Consider the following 21176-nt stretch of genomic DNA (forward strand, 5'->3'; position numbering starts at 1 on the left):
TTTTTCATCATGCACTCAACATTCCTTAGTTGAATATAGAACACGATTCATCGTTGTATTAACATTTTATTAGTCCAATTAGTTTAACGGTACCTCTTTTTTGTTAAAAAATGGGATAAATGTAACAATAAAAACATGATTCATTCACAAAACAAGGACAACATCCAAAATTTAATGCAGCAGGACCCGAAATCCAGGCAAGGATATGTATTAAATGTAAGAGCATAGAGCATACAGTGAGCCACCACCACAATTTCACAAGAGTTTCTCTTCTTGACTATTCTTCCTTGAGACATGCCAATGCAACGGTCCAAAACATTAACCAGAAATCATGGACGAACGACTTGACAGCAACTCTCTTGTCTTCGTCACCCACAGGCCATAGTGGGGCCTCTTCCAGTCAAGGACATGAGTCCCTGTACAATCTACATTGCCCACCTATTATTGGTAATGCCGACAAACTTAGGGCTCCAAACAAAATTTATTTTAATTTTGGATTTTACATGTTTGAAACACTATGAGTTTAATTTGACTTCGCTCAAACTCACAAACTCCACAACTCAATTTTAAAATCATCGCATGAGTTCCATGTTTAGATTTTTCTTTAATTACGATGAAGAGAATCGAACTCTTGTACTTATTCTAATTCTAACTTATTTTCCTAATATTAATTGTGATTTAATATGAACCCACTAATTTTCCTATAACCGCCTCATACATCCAACCAAAATATTCACTTATTGTACGCCTACTATGTCTTTTGGCTTTATCTTAGCCTTGACTCACCCTTTGTGGCCGAACCTGTGTTTGGGTTTCGGAGGATTGGATTCTCACCGGGTTTCGGAGGATTGGGTTCTCACCTAGTGTTTGTGTTACTCAAGCTGCATTCTCGCTTCTACTAGGTCCAGCGCTGCTCACGGATGCTTACCTCTAGGCGGAACACTCCACTACAAACGCATTTTTACATCCCACTGCTTTGATATATCATTCAAGAGACTCCAAATCTTTGAGTGTATTATTATAGGCATTGTCGAGAAGCCAATATGAGTCCATTGGGGATTTTTGTGTACCTAGAGACACTAAGTATGTCGGTGTTCCCCTTAGCTTAGGAGTGAGTATTTGGTCTGGCCGCCACACTATAACATTAGACACACGATGGTGGAAGCCACAAGTTCGTTAGATTATCCACTAACGACATCAAACTAGTATGATGCTCTACAAAAAAACCTTGACGTTAGTTGTGTGCAAATTGATGACTCCTTACAAATACGATATGGATTACAAACATGACTCTAATCTAGCTTACTTTTTCTAATACTCTCTCCTTTTCACTTCGCGGAATTGTGCCTGAAAACTACAAATTGGCATCCTTGTTTGTTTGTTACCCCATTTAACTATACACTATTTGTAAATGTCACATCCAAAATCTTTGACACCATGCCTTTTCATATCAAAACCGACCCAAAGTTTTTAGCACAAGTCGCATCAGAAAAACACTAACAACCGGAGAGGTATGAACAAATCATTCAATAACGTCAACAAAAGGCATTTCTGATACGCTCCAAAAATATGACAAAAAAAAAAATCGATGTATACTTGCTAGAAATCTGTACAAATTTGGTTTACAAACCAACCACAGAACCCTCTCTCTACTCTCTGATCCTCGATAAGAACTTTTATCGTGCAAGGTGAACGACATTGTGATAATATATTAAGTTAATCACGTCCTGTTACGCGAGAAAGTTAAAACTTACAACAGTTACTCAAGCATCTGCTTGGTCAAGCCCATTAGTGGTTGGGAAAACCTTGCTAGTTTCCGGCCTATTTCTGCTCAGCATTCTCTTCAGTGAACACCCCACCATTAATGGCGATGACGATGAAGACGAAGGAGAAGACGAAGATGTCGATTCGGAATCAGTACCCATCACTCCAACATTAACAAGACCGCGATTTGAAACATACCCAGAATCCAAAACATCAATGATAACCGATTCCTCTTCGCCCGCAACCCGATCTGACGTCGTTTCAACCACCGTCGGAGCTCTGCAAATTGGACAGTTCTTGTGAGAACCCAGCCACATATCAATACACTCGACATGAAAACAGTGACCGCATTTTGGCAAACTCCTCCCCACGTCGTTGTCCTCGAACAGACTCAGACAAATCACACACTCCATCTCCAAAACCCCATTTTTACAACTCTCCTCCTCCGCCATCTCCGGCAACTCCCCTGTTTTGTACACGAACAAAGGAATGGCGGAGATGGTTTTCGAGTCGAGGCCCTTGGATGAACCAGAGCCCGAAATATTGTTAATGTTGGCCGAGTTTGTGTCCAATGTGAAGGTGTGGAAGTTCTGGAAGCGGTTGGGACCGAGGACCTGAGAGACGGTGACAGAGCTTCCCCGGCGGCGGTGGTGGGCTTGAGCTAAGAGCCACTTGGCGTAGATGTGGAGGATGAGGACGAAGAGAATGACGAGAAGAAGAGAGACCAAGGCGGCGAGCATGACATTGCCGTCGTATGAGAAGAGAGACCAAGGCGGCGAGTTGTTCGAAGGGGTTGGTGGTGGAGTTGTTGGGACTGAACATTATTATGGATTGGAGTTTTTGCTGAGATAGTGCAAGTAATTGAAGGGACCTATGGGTGAGAAGGGAAAACTGAAAAGGTAGATATAATGGGTCATATGATTGAGTCAGTGAAGAAATGAATGAAAGGGATTAGGATTCTCTCTTTTTTTTCATTTCTTCTTTTCACATTTTCTTATTCTGTCCTTCTCTTGTTATAAAAAAATTAATATAAAATGTTGACGTGATTTAACAGTAACTGTTTAAATAAGAGGAAAAAAAAGGGAAGAAAATTCTACTCCGAATGAAAGTGCTACCAATTACCCAAAAAAATAAAAGGAAAATGCTAAGAAAACTCTTAAAAGTGGGGACTTTCCACCATCTCATTTTTTTAGCATCTTATTTTATAATATTGACATAGAAATTGTACCATAAATATAAGAGGACGAAAAGTCTATTAAGAGTTTTACTTTTAAAAGTTTTTTTAGTGTTTCGGAAAAATAAAAGCAGAGGAGTGATGCTAGACTTACTAGATTCCATTCGTCAAAGATGTGTCATATCAAACACAACTATCTATGTATTTGTGAATGAGTGTCATTCATTAATGCATGCAAGTGAGTTTATAAGCATCAACGTTTAACAGCTATTTGTGCGGATGAATATTAGTTGCTACCTCAACTTTTCGATTTATCAAATTTGGGCTAACTATAAACCATATAGATCCGATGCTAAATATGTCTCGTGACATCATTTGGTTAGCAAAATTTTTACAAGTAATCCTATACTCGCCAAACTTTATGTGTTAAAGACATTTCTAGAGTTGATGTAATTCAATCTCACAATGTATTAATAATTGACAATCACTCATGAACACATGTGAATATATTGCCGTCAGCACAATTTAAGCTCGTTTACGAAATAACTATCTTATACATCATTTAGTGAACAATTTTTGTTTTATTACAACAATATATTTTACACTAAAGAGAGGTGGAGTTCGGACGAGATTCGAACATAAGATTTTTCATTTACAAGTGAAGATGAATACCACAAGACCGTAGTATAGAGTGACAGTGAACAAATTTAAACAAATAAATTTAACCAATATAATATTTCCCGTGAATGAATGAGATATAATTAGATTATAAAATGCAGCCAAACGACTTCATCTTTAGTGGAAAGAGATCCTCTCCAGATCTCTCTCACCAAAGTCCAATGATCAAGTGATCCGGACCTTTGAAATTTGATCAAACGGCTAAAATTTCAAAGACCCGGATCACGATCCTTGGGCTTTGGAGGGAGAGATCCAGAGAGGATCTCTGTCCCATCTTGAGTGACCTTTTGTTTCTATATTTCCGTGAACATGGGTGAGAAGGAGCTGACGTGAAGACGAAGAAAAAAGGGTTTCCCTTGTTTTAATGGGATTAAAATGGTGGGTTTGCGGACACTTGGTTGCCCTTGCCCTACTCCCACATTTGCATGTAATGGAGAGATTTTTCAGTGTGACCGACACACGAGGTGGTATATCACGTGTCATTATACAAATGGTGGGATATGTATGTTAAAAAGTTAATAACTTAAAAAGTAAAATTTCTCAATACTTACATAAAAATATGTGGTGTACCACCCGTGTTCCCGTCACAATACAAAAATTCTCATAGTTTTCAAGTAGGTTGATGCTTTGAATACAATAATATTAAGGGAACGGGTGAAGTCGTGGTTTTAAGTCAAGGGAAGATCCCTATATCCAAGGCCAAGGGAAATGGAAAGAATAGATTTTTTAGCTTACACGGAACATAGACACATATGTTACATGTCATTATTTAAGTGGATGATACTTAAAAAATACTTTTCTCCACAACTTCATTTATATAATAACAAATGATGTATGTGTCTGTATTCCGAGTACATCAGAAAAATCTTTGAATGAGAAGGGGAACTCAATGCATGTTAGACTGGTGAAGGCGACGGCAGCGGAGGTGGGAGAGGATTCATGTGCTATTTCTTTAGTGGAGGTAGTGGAATCCCGAGACCCTTGAGATTTATCGAATCAATTAACCACATTTCTTTCATTTGATTTTTAGTGCTTTCATATTTAACCCTTTATTCTTTCTACAATAATTTATAGAAAGTTAGAAGTAACTGCGTCTCACAAATGCGTCAACGCCTCGAAATCGCATGATTATTTACGGACATTTCTTCATTGTGATTCTGCGAACTAAAAGAGGCTTGCCCTTTGAGAGCTTTTACCCTTGTGCATGTAGATGACTGTCAGGTATTAATGCATGTGAATTATAGATATACAACAAGTATTTATGGCCAAATAGACTATTAGTGTACTGTAACGAGCGCTTTAATTTTACATTCGTTAACTTTTTGAGTGTATTGTTTTAGAGTAATGCTTGTGTTTTCCTCATGGAAGAACATATTTGTTTATCCACTTACAATTAATATATCTTAATCGTACAAACATCATAATCGAACTCGTTCATAAAACATGAATTATTTATACTCTTCCTTGCATACTTGAATTATTTATATTCCTTCATCAGTATTTAAATCATAATAACCGTAATTGAATATTTATGTTCTTCATGCGTTTGCTAAATCATGAATACTGAAATTGCTTGAATTTCTGACTTTCATGTTTGTTTACTAACATATATAGAATACAAAAAATGTGAATTTCACCTTAAGTTTCATAATATAATACTTGAAAAATCAAGAATTAAATTAACTATAGAGGCTAATTGATCCCCATACACATTCCTTATTTTCCTTCCTAATTCATGACTTTCTCATTTTAATGTCATCTCCAATGCACATAGAAGACGAGTCAAATATAACTTTTGACTTCAAATTTGACTCAATTTTCCAACAAAGTATAATATTAAGTCCATAACTTTCATGTTCCCTGCAAATGTGCATTTATAGATGAGAAATGCCAAGGATACTCTTTCAAAATGAGACTCTCCATAGGACTCTCTGTCACCTCACAGTTCAGCAACAATTCTTGTGCCAATATTACGAAACATTGTGCAAAAAATATAAGGTGACAGAGAGTCCAAAAGTAGAAACCTAAACAAAAAGAATTTGATTGATCAAATCAACCTAATAACCTCAGGATAATCTCTTCCTAATAATCTTTTCTTGGGGTGTTTTTGTTCATGGCAGGAAGACTGAGGACAGAAGAATTGGGGAAGAATCTTTCTCAGGGGTCAATTATTTCACAAATCAGGGTTCCCATGTGAAACCAAACAGACCTTTTTTCTGTTGCTCCCCACAAGCACTGTTTTGGGGATGGCTGGTCAGTTTTAGGGTTTGGCCCTTTGGAGGTAGGTGCAGGCTCTGTGGCTGGTGACCCCTTTTGAGTCCTTGACCCATACACACACAGTCACACACTTGGCCTTGTTTCATCATCACATTGTTCACATAGAGCAGGACCCCGACATTGCAAAATTCTGGGCGATTGCAGAGCCAATAAATCTTTTGCTACTAGGGTAGTGAGCGTACAGAAGAGTGAGAGGGAAATTTGACCCGTTTGAAATCACTGTGTTTACCTCTCTTGATTTTTAAAATGCCTATGTATGTTTTTGGTCTTTGTAATTTGACAATGTTCCACTTTGGTTCCGGTAAACTATTGTCGTTTAACACCTCTTGTTTACTAATTACTGCAATTCAAGGACAATGGTTTAATTTCGTCACTTTTCAACGGAATTAGAATTAAATCATTGTCCCTGAACTGTAACAATCAGTAAGCTACAAGCGTTAAATCGCAACAATTCAAACTATAAGAACTGAAGTGAAACTTCGCTTAAACCGCTTAGGCTTTTTTGGTAACTAAACCAGAGACTCAAATCATAATTTAGATAACCAAAGAATTAATACAAGAAAACCTTACATACTTTGGTAAGATGGTAAGAATAACAGGAGCCAATAGTGAAATCACTACGTTGGTAAGAGTTTGGATTACTTATTATTGTAGATAGATATACAGTTGAGACATTTCTGCTAATACTACATTGTGTCAACAGATGGAGATATGAATGGAGATTCGGAGAAAATAATTTGAGGCAAACGGAAATTTTCCGGAACCTTACAACGAAAAGTTTTGGGTAGCGAATATTCAGTCCATGAGCTTGTATCTTTTCTCCTGTACGCCAGTAACTCCCATTTGAATCTCTATTATGGTGTGAAGTGGCATCTGAAAATTGAAAAAATGGCTGTCAGTAAGACCTTCATGAGATCAGTTAAAGCAAACCGTTAAGTTTATGAACGAAGAAAGACAGATCTTTTAGGGCTCGTATGGTGGATCAGATAACTCATATAATTCAAGGTGTGTCGAAGGTAGAGGTGATTGATTTTTATTTCAGGAGGATTAAAAATGGATTAGACATGAAGAAAACTTATCCAAGCGTAACTTGAGCACAAAAGGGTAAAGGGCATTTGGCCTTTGGCCTTTTTTTTTTTTTTCAAACCGATAATAACGATGGGTAAGTGACTCGGAATGTTCAGGGAAGCAGGCAACAATAGAATACAAGAAATGCACGAAACAGAAGCAATAACCTCAATGTGTGGAACCTCTTTCAGAGGCCTATCGGCAAAGTAAGCATACAATGCTCTCAAAACAGCCTACAACAATGAAACAATAAACAAGCATTTAATTATACAGAAAGAAGAAGGGGAAGAAGACGATGATTAAGCATATATTAAAGCCATGTGTATCACCTACCTGGTGAGATATAACCACAACAGGTGCACGTTGTCGTTCGAGTTCAATGATTACTGGCTCTAGCCTGCATTTGCAGTGTAAGTTAAATTCTACCGAACAGGTTGGTTAACAAGAAATTGTATATTGTAGCTGTATACTACAAACCTTTGGATAACATCTAAATAAGATTCTCCACGAGGATACCGATATCTCAGTTTGTCTTTCATACGTGCTCTGCAGTCAAACATATATTAGCAAACAACAAAGACCACTTCTAACTTAGAGAATAGTGTAACATACTCATACTCGTCCGGCATATTTTTCTTTATCTCTTCATACGTCATTCCATCACAGACTCCAGCATTTATCTCATCCAGTGCACGCCATTGTATCTACCAAAATTGTAAAGAACCATAAACCAACTATGCTTAATTATATTTAAATTTCTGGGACTATTGGTAGTCTTAAATGTATAAAACTTGAGAGGCTACAGAATTTTATGACATTCTAAACGATGCACACTAACCTTAGGAAATCCTACAATGGGACTTGCTGTCAATATTGCTCGCTCCAGTGTGCTAGTCCAAATCTGAACAGCATGAAGAAAAAGTAGTATTATTCATTATACTCACGTATTATGCATTCAGTCAAGGGACAGTGAAAGAAAAGTTAGAAAACAAATGAACAAAAAATCAAAATGCTAAACTTTCAAACAACAAAGTTGAGAAGTGATGTCAAGGACATGGCTGCACCCCTTACATATGCTACATACCATGAAGAAAAAAACCCAGACATTAAAATATGTTCACTAGTAAGATAATCAGTAAGCATAAAATATTTGTTTGCATTAAATCCCGGTTGCATCTCCACCACTCATGGTCAATCCTCAATTATGTTGGTCTGATTTTGAAGTATTTTCTTTCTAGATTCTTAAAACAAAAGTTAGTAAATGTACATTCAAAAGCATACTATATAGTTTTCCAATGTTAAACAGCTGATATTATATATCTTCTAATTAACATTTAGCTTTATCCATCACACCACCCATGGTCAAAGCATGTTTTAGTAAGAGAGAGATGTAGACTTGTTTTTTGGGATTAATAGATATATGTATACTACGTGAGAAACAAGGATCAACCCACAGCAAGCATTTACTTCATATGGAAAGCAACAAAATTCAAACTGAACATTAGATATTGCTGAAGCTTACAGAAGCAGCCCGTTCTGATTTCAGTCGCTTTTCAACAAAGTTAGCAAGTTTCTTTGCATAAATTTCTCCGGTATCACTGTTGAAACAATTAGGAATATCATTTGGTAACTCACAACCCAGCATTGACAACCATCAAAAAACAAAATTTACGTGGAATTTAAAATGCATTATGAAGAAAGTAGAAAAAAATCAAAGGAACAGGTCTTATAACGAGGCAAAACCAAATTGTATAATAGGACTGAAATGAAACTGTGGCGGGAGCAACACCATTGTATGTTAGTAAATAGAAACATGAATAGCAGCATACTTACGAGTTATAAAACGAGAATAGAATTGAGGATCAGATAAGTTTGAGCGGTTACTATACTAAATGAATATTTTAACACGAATAAACCAGTATTATTATATCAAGATAATCAACAGCAAAGGCAAACCTCAAAGGATTGTCTCCTCCAATTCTGCCTCTAACATTATCCATACTCTCTCCATGCCTAGTAAGTAATATTGGGCGGGGAGTGAGGTGTGTATTCACCTACAAAGTGTACCAGAAATATATGAATACATGACCAAAGTATAAAGAGACAAAATGACCAAAAAAAAGAGTGCCAAAGGAGCGCAAAAGAGGTGCTGGGGGTGGGGAGGGCGTTTGGGGCTTGGGGATAATCAACGTAAGATTTTGGTATGGTAATTAAAGGTGCAATTTAAAAGAGGAACCTTTTACTAAGATGGTTAACTGTAATTTCATCAAGTGCAGTTCCAACAGATTATGGTCAGATTGTTATACATATTATATGACAGATTGTTAGTTTTATGCAATGATAATAATTTCGAAGTCTAGCAATCAAGATTGAAGTAACCTGGAAAGAGATCACCCATTTTAAGAGAATTACTGAGTCCCAATGAAGAAAACGTGAGAAAATAGAATTCTTCTTTTGCAAAGCCAAAGAACCATATTCTTGGCTATAACAGACGAAAATAAGGGCCTATTTGGTATACAACCTGGTTCCAACTTTTCAAACTCAAAAACAAATTTTTCGAGTTATTAGTTTGTTTGCACAAAGTCCAACAAAAAAAAAAAAACTCAAAAAGAGGCCCACTTTTTAAAAACACAAAATGTAAGGTTTTAGAGTTTTTGTTTCAGCAGCTCTCTCATCTCTATCTTCTCTTGAAACCTCTCTCTTCTCTGCCTTAAGAAACTAAGGACGATCTCTCTATTTCTTCTTTCTGTCTTTGCAAATCCTATCTCTTCTCTCTATTTTCCTCTCTATTCTCTGCTTTGTCATCACCGCAATTACTGCTTTGGCTCCGCCAAAAGTCCCGGAGCTACTACCACAATCTAATGGTTGTGTTGTTCATCATGGTGATTAGATCATTACTTCAAATCTGAAGTTGGTGTTGGCAGATCTGGTGGTTATGTTAAAAGATTTAAACATAGGTTTATATGTCAGATATTCAAAAAAGAGGGTTTTGAATCTTTAATCTTGTATTTGGGAACTCGCATTTTTAAGAATGATCATAGTCTTTAAGGAGGATACCCAAAGGGCCTTAAGATTCCCATCATTGTATAAAAGCCTTGAAAGAATAGGAGTATGAGTTATACCAATACTGAACTATATTCTTCAGCGAATAACATACCAGGAAGAAAACAATTCGTCCGGGAAGATAGCCACTGATGTTGTTCACCTGAACCAAAATAGAAAGCTTCTGAGTGGATATGAATCAAAAGTCAAAGCTACACACGCATGAAAATCTAGGCCAAGGATTCTAAAGGGCAAAGAACCTAGTTGCATTAAATTGAATTTACATATATGTAGGAGGTTCAACAATAACACGCTTAATAATTTCAGAAGATTTAGAAATGTCGAAATCCATTAGTTATATGATGTAGAACTGCGGTAGTATTAGGGTGAACAAGGGTGTGACGGGACCGAGAAGAAGTAAAAGATCGAGGAGACGAATTAGGGGTCGAGGAGACGAAGGGAAAGGGGAAGAAATCAGGGAGTTCTAGTAAGGAGATTTTTCATTCATCAAAATTAAATTAAAAGATTACAATCTGCTCTATTTATAGAGACAAACTTTGAAAAATTAGGAAAGCAATTTAACTAATAAGAAATCCTTTAACAACGGGGAATTCTTAACTAAAATAGGAAAACTAATAAAAGGAAAGCTAATCCAAGTAGAATTAGGAGATGCATTCTGCATCATTCTCCCCTACTGAAAAGAACTCGACACAGGCGAGTAAGCCAATATTAAGGACAACGACGACGTTTGTAAGTATGGATGATAGGAGGACGGGATGCTGCCAAATCAAGATCCTGAAGAGCATCCTGATAATGGTGCAAAAGACTGGAATCCAACTCGCGAAATTCAGCTTCTGTAATCCAAGTATCCTCAGTAGCAGGCTTTCCCACCCAACGAACCAGATAACGGGTCGATCCTCCAGTAGACGAAGTCACAACTTCATGATCCAAAACGTCAGCAATCTGCTCTGTAGGGGCAGAAATAGTGGACGGAAGTCGTGGTGCCATAGGAGGAATGGAACTCTGAGCAACATCCATCGACAGAGGTGGAGAAAAGGTTCCCCGATAAGGAGATAAGTCAGAGACATTAAAAATGGGACTGATCTGCATCGTGGCAGGTAACTCAATCAAGTAAGCATTGGACCCAAGCTTCCTAAGGACACGATAAGGACCCATCGAACGAGCATGAAGCTTTTTAAAAGATTGCTTAGGAAAACGCTCAGGACAGATCCGCACCATAACAAAATCCCCGTGCTGAAACTCTTGGTGACGACGATGAGCATTGGCGGCCAGTTGATAACTGTCGGTGTGCATGGCTATTTGCCGACGGACGTCATCATGCAGTTGTCTAATATGTTCAGCAAACGACGTAGCAGAGTCGGAGGCGCGGGCAGCCATAGGAAGAGCAACTAGATCCACAGGTGATCGGGGAGAAAACCCGTGAACAACCTCAAAAGGACTTTTACCGGTGCTTCGATTAACTGAGTTGTTATAAGCAAACTCAGCCACAGGCAACAAGAGATCCCAATTACCAGGCTTATCCCCAACTAAACAGCGAAGTAAATTTCCAAGACTGCGATTAACCACCTCCGTTTGTCCATCCGTTTGGGGATGGAAAGCGGAGGAAAACTTCAAAGTAGTCCCGAAAAGCTTCCACAAGGTTTTCCAAAAATAACTAACAAATTTGACATCACGATCAGAAACAATAGAGACAGGGAGGCCATGCAAACGAACTACTTCCTTAAAAAATAATTTGGCCACATGAGAAGCATCGGTATTTTTGGCACAAGGTAGAAAATGCGCCATTTTAGAAAAGCGATCAACTACGACAAAGATAGAGTCATGGCCGCGACTAGTCTTAGGTAAACCAAGCACAAAATCCATACTAATATCCTTCCAAGGAGCATGAGGGATTGGTAGAGGGGTATACAGACCTGTGTTACGTTTGCGAGCTTTAGCTAGCTGGCATGTGCGGCATTGGGAGAGGAGCCGAGCAACATCACGTTTTAACGACGGCCAATAGAAACGATCTTCCATCAAGGCAATGGTTTTATCTTTACCAAAATGTCCAGCCAAACCACCACCATGTAGTTCCCAAATAAGGAATTCACGAGGAGAAGTACGAGGAATGCATAATTGGGTTTTCCGAAACAAGAACCCATCCCTTGTAATAAAGTCCACATACTCACGACGGTTACCGTTGGAAACTTCATGGAAAATAATTCCAAAATCTGGACACGACGAATACTCGGCCTTAATACGATCAAACCCAGTGACCTCAACTGTCATTGTGTGCAAAATAGTAGCCACGCGACTAAGGGCATCAGCTGCCTTATTGTCAATGCCTGGACGGTGTCGTAAAACAAACGTAAAGATCTGTAGATATTCGGACCACTTGACATGTCGACTGCTGATGGTGCGTTGAGAGTGGAGATATTTCAAAGCTTGATGATCGGAATATAGCACAAATTCGTTTGGCAATAGGTAATATTGCCAATACCGAAGGGCCTGTACCACAGCATAAAACTCCTTGTCATAAGTAGAATAACGTTGCTTTGCTGCATTAAGTTTCTCACTAAAGTAGGCTACTGGATGTCCTTCTTGGCTAAGCACGCCACCAATTCCGACTCCGGAAGCGTCGCATGCCACTTCAAAGACTTTAGTCAAATCAGGATGTCGAAGAACAGGTGCTTGACTCATCTTTTGCTTCAAAATTGTAAAGGCCGTGGCAGCTGCAGGGGTCCAAAGAAACGCTCCTTGTTTCATGCAATCAGTTATTGGTGCCATAATAGTACTGAACCCGGGAATAAATCGGCGATAAAAAGAGGCGAGACCATGAAAGCTGCGTGCCTCTGTTAATGTCGTAGGTGTTGGCCAACGAGTAATAGCCTCCAATTTAGTGGGATCGGTGCTAACCCCAGCTGCAGAAATATTGAACCCCAAAAATAGAACTTGCGGTTGAAGAAACGAACATTTGGGTAAGTTAGCATACAGTTTTTCCGCTCGTAATGTAAAGAAGAGCGAGTGAAGATGTTTGAGATGTTCTTCTCGAGAGTGGCTGTATACAAGGATGTCATCAAAATAAACCACCAGAAATTTGCCAATATAGGGCCGTAACACATGAGTCATCACCCTCATAAACGTGCTAGGTGCATTGGACATGCCAAAGGGCATAACAAGCCACTCATATAAACCATCAGGGGTTTTAAACGCGGTTTTCCACTCATCTCCTTCACGAATTCGGATTTGATGGTAACCACTGCGAAGATCTATCTTAGAAAACCATTGGGAACCAGCCAAATCATCCAACATATCCTCAAGTCGCGGTATTGGGAAACGATACTTAACTGTAATTTTATTTATGGCGCGACTATCCACACACATTCGCCAGGAGCCATCTTTTTTTGGTGTAAGGAGAACTGGAACAGCACAAGGACTTAAACTATGACGAATAAAACCCTTAGCCAGCAACCCCTGGATTTGTCGATTTAATTCCGCTCGCTCAGGTGGGTTCATACGATAATGGGGAAGGTTAGGAAGTTGTGAACCAGGAACAAGGTCGATGGCATGCTGAATCTCTCGTGCTGGAGGTAGTTCATCTGGTAAGTCCTCAGGTATAACATCAGAGAATTCCGTGAGTAGCTGCCGTATGGGTTCGGCAAATGGAGTGGGGGTACATTTGGAGACCGGTTTAAGCAAGAGAGCAAAGACCACACCCGTGTCTTGTAGTTCATGTGTAAAATCTACAGGTGATAAGATACTTAAACGATGCTCCGAAGCCTTCCCGTTTAAGGGCAGTATCGGTTGAACCTCCTTAATTGGTTTGATGGCTGGGTTGGAAGGCTTGAGTGTTATGTTTTTCCCTTCATGTTGGAAAGTATAGGTGTTCTCTCGGCCGCAACTTTTGACGTTACGGTCATAAAGCCAAGGCCGGCCTAGTAGCACATGTGCAACACTCATAGGTAGGATATCACAATAAAGTTTCTCGTGACAGGGACCCAATTGAAGAGGAACAAGACATCTTTCAGTAACAGGTAACCTAGTTTTATCTACCCAGCCGACTTGAAAAGGATGGGGATGTGGTTCGGCCTGAAGGTGAAGACGATCGACGGCAGCTTTAGAAATAACATTCAGCGTACTTCCCCCATCAATAACTAGCTGGCATCGAGTGGTACCGCAAGGGACATAAGTCTGGAAGATACTTGTGCGTTTCCATGAATCAGGAGGTGGAGGTGTAGATGCTGAATAAATACAACGCATAACACTCAGTTGTTGCAATGCTTCTTCCTCACAACAATTATCAAGGTCGGGATCATAAATAGGTTCAAGGGGCTCCACATACTCGTCCACACGAGGGTCCTCAGTGTTGGAGCTAATATTTAAAGTTCTGTGGGGGCAACGAGAGGCGATGTGGCCCTTAGCATGGCAACGATAGCATTCGAGGTGAGTAGCCGTGGATAGGGCTGGTCCCTTCTCTGTGGCAGGTACCGTGGGAGCAGGTGGACCAGTGATGCCATATTTGGAGCTTGGATTACTGCGGTTTGGAGCAGAAGTGGAAGGATACCCGGGAGTCCCGGTGTACCTACGTTGTGGCCGCAAAAAGGTTTCAGCTTCCAATGCATGGCAATATGCATCTTCCAAAGTATACGGACGGAACCGACGGACTTCACGCTTGATATCGTCCCGAAGACCATGAATAAAACGAGACATGGTGATGTCGGGTTCTTCACGAAGCCCCGCACGTATTTTGTGTTCAATAAAACGAGCGTGGAATTCTGTAACGGTAAAACTTCCTTGTGAAAGGGTCCATAACTGATCATACAATTGATGGCGATAAAATGTAGGAAGATATTGTTCGCGAAGCTTGAATTTCATCTCGTCCCAAAGAGTCACAGGCTGTTGTCCCAGTTGGTATAGTTGCTCCTCCACGGAATTCCAATATTGTCTAGCGGCTCCCTGTAATGTCATCTTACCAATGCGTAGTTTATAAGCATCCGTCAAATCATACCAAGCAAAATAATCTTCCAGGGCTTGGATCCAATCAAGAAACATCGTAGGATCCCCACGACCATCAAAAGTAGGAGCGATAGGTTTGATGTGGCGGATGATCTCGTTGTCAAACTGGCGAGGTGGAGGAGGGTACTGATCATGTGGAGCGGGTGGGAGGTTTAGAGCCTGAGGAGTCACTGGAGGAGGACCTATTGTGTGTTGAGTATAATGGAGTGGCGGCATAGACCCAGTGGAGCTAAGCGGCATTCCGTAGGACACTGCCTTTAATTTAGGATCCACCGGTGGAGTGGGCAAAAGGCCACTTGTTGGTGGTGGCGTAGACGAGCTTGGGATCACTGTGGAGGAAGACGAAGTTGCAGCGTGTTCAACCCGAAAGTGGTTGATAAGTAACTGAACGGAGTTTTGAAGTTTAGTGATGGCAAGGTCCGTCGTTGAACGATGGGCGTGAGCCTGTACCAACTCTTCTTTGAGGTCAGTGCTGAGTTTAGAGAGTTGGGTTTCTATGCCCGCGATATCGTCCGTGACTTTGTTTTGGAACGTATGACATTGTTCTGCAAGGTTGGCCACGGTTTGGGGTGCCATGGCAGGGATCAAACGCCAACGAAAGGGATTGTAGGCTCTGATTACCAAATTGATGTAGAACTGCGGTAGTATTAGGGTGAACAAGGGTGTGACGGGACCGAGAAGAAGTAAAAGATCGAGGAGACGAATTAGGGGTCGAGGAGACGAAGGGAAAGGGGAAGAAATCAGGGAGTTCTAGTAAGGAGATTTTTCATTCATCAAAATTAAATTAAAAGATTACAATCTGCTCTATTTATAGAGACAAACTTTGAAAAATTAGGAAAGCAATTTAACTAATAAGAAATCCTTTAACAACGGGGAATTCTTAACTAAAATAGGAAAACTAATAAAAGGAAAGCTAATCCAAGTAGAATTAGGAGATGCATTCTGCATCATTATATCTACCTCTTGAACAGACAAAACACAACCATGTCCTAAGAGCATGTTCAGATATAATTACCGCAGTTCACTACTCTTCAAGAGAACAATACAAAAATCATGTGAACTTACTTGTAGTTGGCCTCCATGTCCACTGACCATATCTATCATTTTGATGTATGATCCTTCTTCTACTGGCTCATAAACCTAGCAGTGGCAGCATAAATGTTAATCTAAATATGATAATAAGAAAAGTTACAGACCAAACGTCACCAAACAATTAATAATATATGTTTAGGGAAGTACTTTTTCATAATAAGCCAGTCGATTTTTGAAGTCCTGTAGTCCAGCCTCAAAATCTGGCCTGCAGAGGGGCAACAATTAATGTACCGCAGAATCCATCAAGAAAAGGAACTAATGGTCGAGGTCTAAACCATACTGTTCTGCATAATCAGGGCTTTGTTGAATTTTAAGACGTATATTTCTTTCTATAATGCGTTCATCGTTGCATAACGTTTCCAGAAAAATAATCTGCAAAGAAATATATAACCATTAATAAACAAACATGTACAAGAAGAGCTTAAGACCAAGTTTTTACAATGTCATATGGGAACTGTCACTCCACGCAATACTCATAGTACCTTGCATTTTCCTTCAGCCAATTTCATGAGCATATTTCTCCGTTTCCTTGTACTGTTTGTGGCATCAAATATTCCTACCTATAATCCAGTTGGATTTGTTAAAAAGAAAGGATTAAGCAGACACCAGTAGAGATCAATATCACTCATGTAGAAGGACTTACCTGGCCACCTTCTTGCATCCAAGAAACCATGTCATCAAATGCCAGGGCAGCTACCTAGTAGCACGTGATATATTAAAACTATGTACAAAGAAAAAGATTAATATTGTGTTAACTTATAGCATTTGCCCAATGAAATCCAATTTCCTCTAAATAGTATTATTCTTAAGCACGAACACTCAGAGTTATAAGCACCTATAGACTGTTGTGCACTAAGACCTGACTGATATACGCTAAAAGTGCTGACTCTCAAAGTGTTTTCACTTCATTAGGATTGTATTCTATTTCGTGTTTCTCATAAGACCTCATCTCTTTCACTTGAGAAACATCCGTTCAAGTTGTGTCTTGTCTAAGCAGGAGAATCTATCATGATTTATGAAGTCTAAAAGAAAGAAAATCCAAGGACATTCACCTCGTTACGTGCCTCTATGCCTTCAGGGTTGTCAGGTCGGAAAAAATCAGCAGTCTGCATGAATAAAATATGGTGAGATTTTGCAGGGCACCCAAGAACTATTCGATTAATAATTTAAACATTGTTTAAATTTATATCTCCACCCACATCTTCACTATTGCGGAACCATGTCTAATTTCTTTTGACACATGAATACCACATGACATGTTTGCAAAGTTTAAACAAAGATTCTAGTGATGAAAAAGTTAGGCAGCAAGACAAATAGATTGCATTTTGTAGGATGACTCATCAGTCAACAGATAACAAGTTAACCACTAATGACTTCTAAAATCTCTGCCAATTAATCAAGCAAATCAAACTTTCAACAACCTATAGTTTTACCTGATTAGCTCCATGCTTAAGACGGCGGTACTGCAACAAAAAAGACAAAAAAGGCATGTTGGTCTCCATCTTCATATATTTCGAACAACGAATACAACAAACAATTGTCAGTCATAAAAAAGTAGTAACCTTTCCAACATTGAAGTGCTTGGTATCATGACCCAACCAGCGGAGATACCTTGTAAGCTTAGCTGCTGTAAAAGTTTTTCCACGAGCAGGCAAACCAACCTGAAGTATGTAAAACTTGTTAGAACTGTTTGCTCTAGTGCTCATGAACAAATTTTTAATCAACCAAAATGAAACCTTCTATGTTTCAGCTTTTAGGCTACTAAGTAATACGTTCAATTTTATAATTACCAAGAAGTAAACTAAGAAACAACAATAAGAAGATGATTATATTTATCAAGTTCTAAGCTGTGTGGCCAATCACTCATGCAGGGCAATACCAGGACAATTGCCAAATGCCTATCTTCCTTTGGTCCAAGCATTTGATCAGCTACGGCTGCAGCTGCAACGGCTCCAGCAGCTTCTGGAATTGAATTCTGATATAAAATATAGAAAGATAGAGTTTCAGAACAACACCCACTGCAGATAGAAGATGAGTTAACTTTTGATAATCTTCGAGGCAAAATGCTAATCCTTACAGACCTTTTTTTCTGTATCAAATCTGGACTCAGAGAAAGTACTAGTACTAGAAGATTTAACTAGCCTAGGAGCTCCAACACCCCTATCAACAAAGAGACCCCTGTGACTATCTTGCTTTTGGAAAGGTGAAAACGTTCCCACTGACTTTGATTCAACCATCCCAGAGGAAGAAGACAGATTGGATGAATCTGGGATAACAACCTCCATCTCCTGCATAAACTTTGAATTAGAGGTATGCTTACGGTACAATGTATTAAAATTCTCCAGAGTCAAATATTGTCCGAGAACCAAAATATGATTAGAGCCTCTTATTGTAAAAGTTGTTCTGCTCAAATTGCAATAAAACAATGAGAAGTTAAGAATAGATAGATGTTAGATAGTGGTGAGAGAGAGAGAGAGAGAGAGAGAGAGAGATAATATAATTTAGAAGTAAATAAAACTTAAAAAAAAAGGCACACAGGTAATATGATAAACCTTTGTAGCTGCATGTCGATCTGCTGAAACACCACTATCCTTGAAGGTTTGTGAAGCACTGGTAGAGCCATCTGCATTGGTAAAAACTCCAGGAAGATTTAATGACGTTGGAGTCTCTGTCATGTTAGCTGCGTAAACATGACCTGAATTGGCAGAAGTTGAAGGAGCTGGAACGACATAATATTCGAGGTCAAGCTCCAAACTAGCTGAAGAGCCATTCTGCATATACAACAACCCCACTTTGAGCCAACCAACGAAAATGGTCAAAAGCTTCTTAAACAGGTATGGAAACAATCTAATAACCTCACTTTGAGCCAACCAGGACCGCAATTACAACCGATAAAATGTCAATACAATGAATGAGCAATTAGAGAGATGCAAAGCTTCTGACTTGGAACGCACCTCGGCACCTATCTCTGGCACTGTACCTAAACTGACATCAGGAATTCCACGAACAGCAGAAGGCCTAAGGTTATCCTGATAAGCCCTCCAACTGGCTGCAAGATCAAACGGCGATACCCTATCTGCCTTAATGAACACCCGGTACTCAAGAACCTCATCACTGCTAAGCCTAAATATAGCCAGCCTTCGATCCCCTTGCAAGGCCCCTCCAATGAGTTGGCGGTTCGGACCCTCCTCCACAACACAAGGTGCAGGCGCATTGTTCTTTGGCTTCAAAAGGAACTTGAAGTCCAAAGTTTCTAGTTCGAATACAACAAAACCAATCATATCAGAAATCGAAAGCCAACATCTTTCCACTCCACAATGGAAACAGAGTTAAACTAAGCAAATACTAGTACAGCAATTCAAGGCTCAGAATTACAAGTCGAAAATCGAAAGCGGAATCATAAATTACCATGATTCGGAGGAACAACAAAGCTCAATTCCCACATGGAAGTCGATTCCCGCTCCATTGAAAGCTAACAATCATTCAATACAAACAATTGCATCAATCAGCAATCAGAAAACAAAAACGGGATTAACTAATAGATAGTCAGCGAACTAATTGGATTGAATTCGTAGGAAGATTACAGCTTTGGAAGCATCCCAAGAGCCAACGAGCGGGACGGAGCCGAAAACGTGAGGGAGGAGCTCGCATTTCTTGAGCTTGTAATTGTTCTCCATCTTCAGCGACACGTAGAGCTGCCCACCTCCCTGGTCCAAATATTCCTCCTCCTCCGGCTCATGGCCGCCGTGCGAGCCGTCGTCCGTCCTCTTGGACGCACCAGTCCCCATTCTCTCTCTCCTCTCTCCCTGCTCAGAATGGTGGTGAGTGCGCTTTGTGGTGCGAGTTTTTGGGATTGGATAGAACGGGAGTGGAGAGTTAGAGATGGAAAATGAGTGGGATTGGAAAAAATTTGGATTGGATTGAATTTATATGCTGCCGGCCTCGGGTTGGATTGGATTAGCTTTCTAGTTTGATGATGGGGTCACCGCCACGGCTGAGGCCTTCGCCGGTACGTTAGAAGGAGTAGTTGTAAAATCAAATCATATCAAATTACACTGGAAAATTTGACTGTGAAATTAATATATTGAATATATATTATTAATACTCTCTATCCTTGTTGTATTAAGATACATTCGCTTCTTGTGCGTGACACGTGTTTTGGTACTGGACTAACATGTGTCGTGGTGCTTTAGATTAGAATCGATCAGATTAGTGATTCGAATTAACGATCTAACAATGTAAATATCTCAATCGACTATTTACAAAAAAATTTCTTCTTCTGAAAACTAGAAGATGACTGAAGTTTGAATCTCCTCTTGTTATTGATTAGAACAATATAGATCTTATGCATTGTCAAACGCTTTGATTATGTTAGGCCAACTACTTTTTTTTTTTTTTTTTATCAATGATTGATTTATTTATTTTTAAAACTGATTTATTTTTTAGAATGACGATATAAAGTCAACAAAACTTTCCATTTTGGAAAAGTTGAAAATGAAACGACTTATTTATCTCTAATTTCCATAATTATTAGTCTAGTAGATTTTTTGGAGTTGTTGAAAGAAGTTTGGTGTTCGAATTCTCGTTCTTGCTTCTATATCAAATTTCATAACAAATATCCTCCAAAAAATTTTGATGAACGGCAGATTAATTAGCAACATAACTTTGGATATATGCTTGGGACCAATAGAATATTCAGGTAAATTATAGTCTTTTTTTTTTTTGGTAAAAAAGCAATTATATTCCAAGGAATTAGTATTTTGAATTCTCTAAGAAGCATATTTTTATCTCATGTCGCGAATAGTAATGCGCGCTTTTGGGGCCATTAGAATAACAATGAGGTGCTTTTAATAATAAATATACAAGTAAATTCTGAAAATGTACTTAGCAAAACATTTTAAATATTTTTGAAATTCAAAAATAATTTCTTTAAAAGAGTTTACAGTCATTTAAAAGCACATCGATCTATTTAGAAATATTTTTAAAATAACTAAAACTGCTTTAAATTATCGAAACCATTTGTATGACATAAAATGTTAGAAATGCTTCTAGGTTCAAACAAAAT

General features: G+C 39.0%; 2 protein-coding genes across 3 annotated transcripts; both read right to left on the reverse strand.

The window, feature by feature from the left end:
- Positions 1 to 1570: 1570 nt before the first annotated feature.
- On the reverse strand, positions 1571 to 2722 carry LOC103418752 (RING-H2 finger protein ATL63-like). Its single transcript, XM_008356858.4, has one exon. The coding sequence runs from the start codon at positions 2502 to 2504 to the stop codon at positions 1764 to 1766; it is 741 nt and encodes a 246-aa protein (XP_008355080.2). The 5' UTR covers positions 2505 to 2722; the 3' UTR covers positions 1571 to 1763.
- A 3764-nt stretch (positions 2723 to 6486) lies between these two features.
- Positions 6487 to 20203, reverse strand: LOC103447628 (6-phosphofructo-2-kinase/fructose-2,6-bisphosphatase-like). Of its 2 annotated transcripts, none has more exons than XM_029088202.2 (23): positions 19696 to 20203; positions 19520 to 19583; positions 19066 to 19364; positions 18664 to 18882; positions 18193 to 18399; positions 17991 to 18086; positions 17674 to 17772; positions 17545 to 17574; positions 17164 to 17217; positions 16755 to 16808; positions 16594 to 16671; positions 16392 to 16483; positions 16259 to 16316; positions 16085 to 16159; positions 10119 to 10166; positions 8918 to 9015; positions 8484 to 8559; positions 7800 to 7862; positions 7580 to 7665; positions 7439 to 7507; positions 7295 to 7358; positions 7129 to 7194; positions 6487 to 6766 (listed from the first exon to the last, which is right to left on the reverse strand). In XM_029088202.2, exons 1-23 carry the CDS (start codon positions 19897 to 19899, stop codon positions 6689 to 6691), a joined length of 2277 nt encoding a protein of 758 aa, XP_028944035.1. In that variant the 5' UTR covers positions 19900 to 20203; the 3' UTR covers positions 6487 to 6688. The 2 variants fall into 2 exon arrangements, with proteins under 2 accessions (XP_028944035.1, XP_028944034.1); XM_029088201.2 differs by having other exon boundaries at positions 7574 to 7665.
- Positions 20204 to 21176: the final 973 nt, after the last annotated feature.

The sequence above is a fragment of the Malus domestica genome, chromosome 11 (genome assembly GCF_042453785.1).
Source record: "Malus domestica chromosome 11, GDT2T_hap1".
Classification (NCBI taxonomy): domain Eukaryota; kingdom Viridiplantae; phylum Streptophyta; class Magnoliopsida; order Rosales; family Rosaceae; genus Malus; species Malus domestica.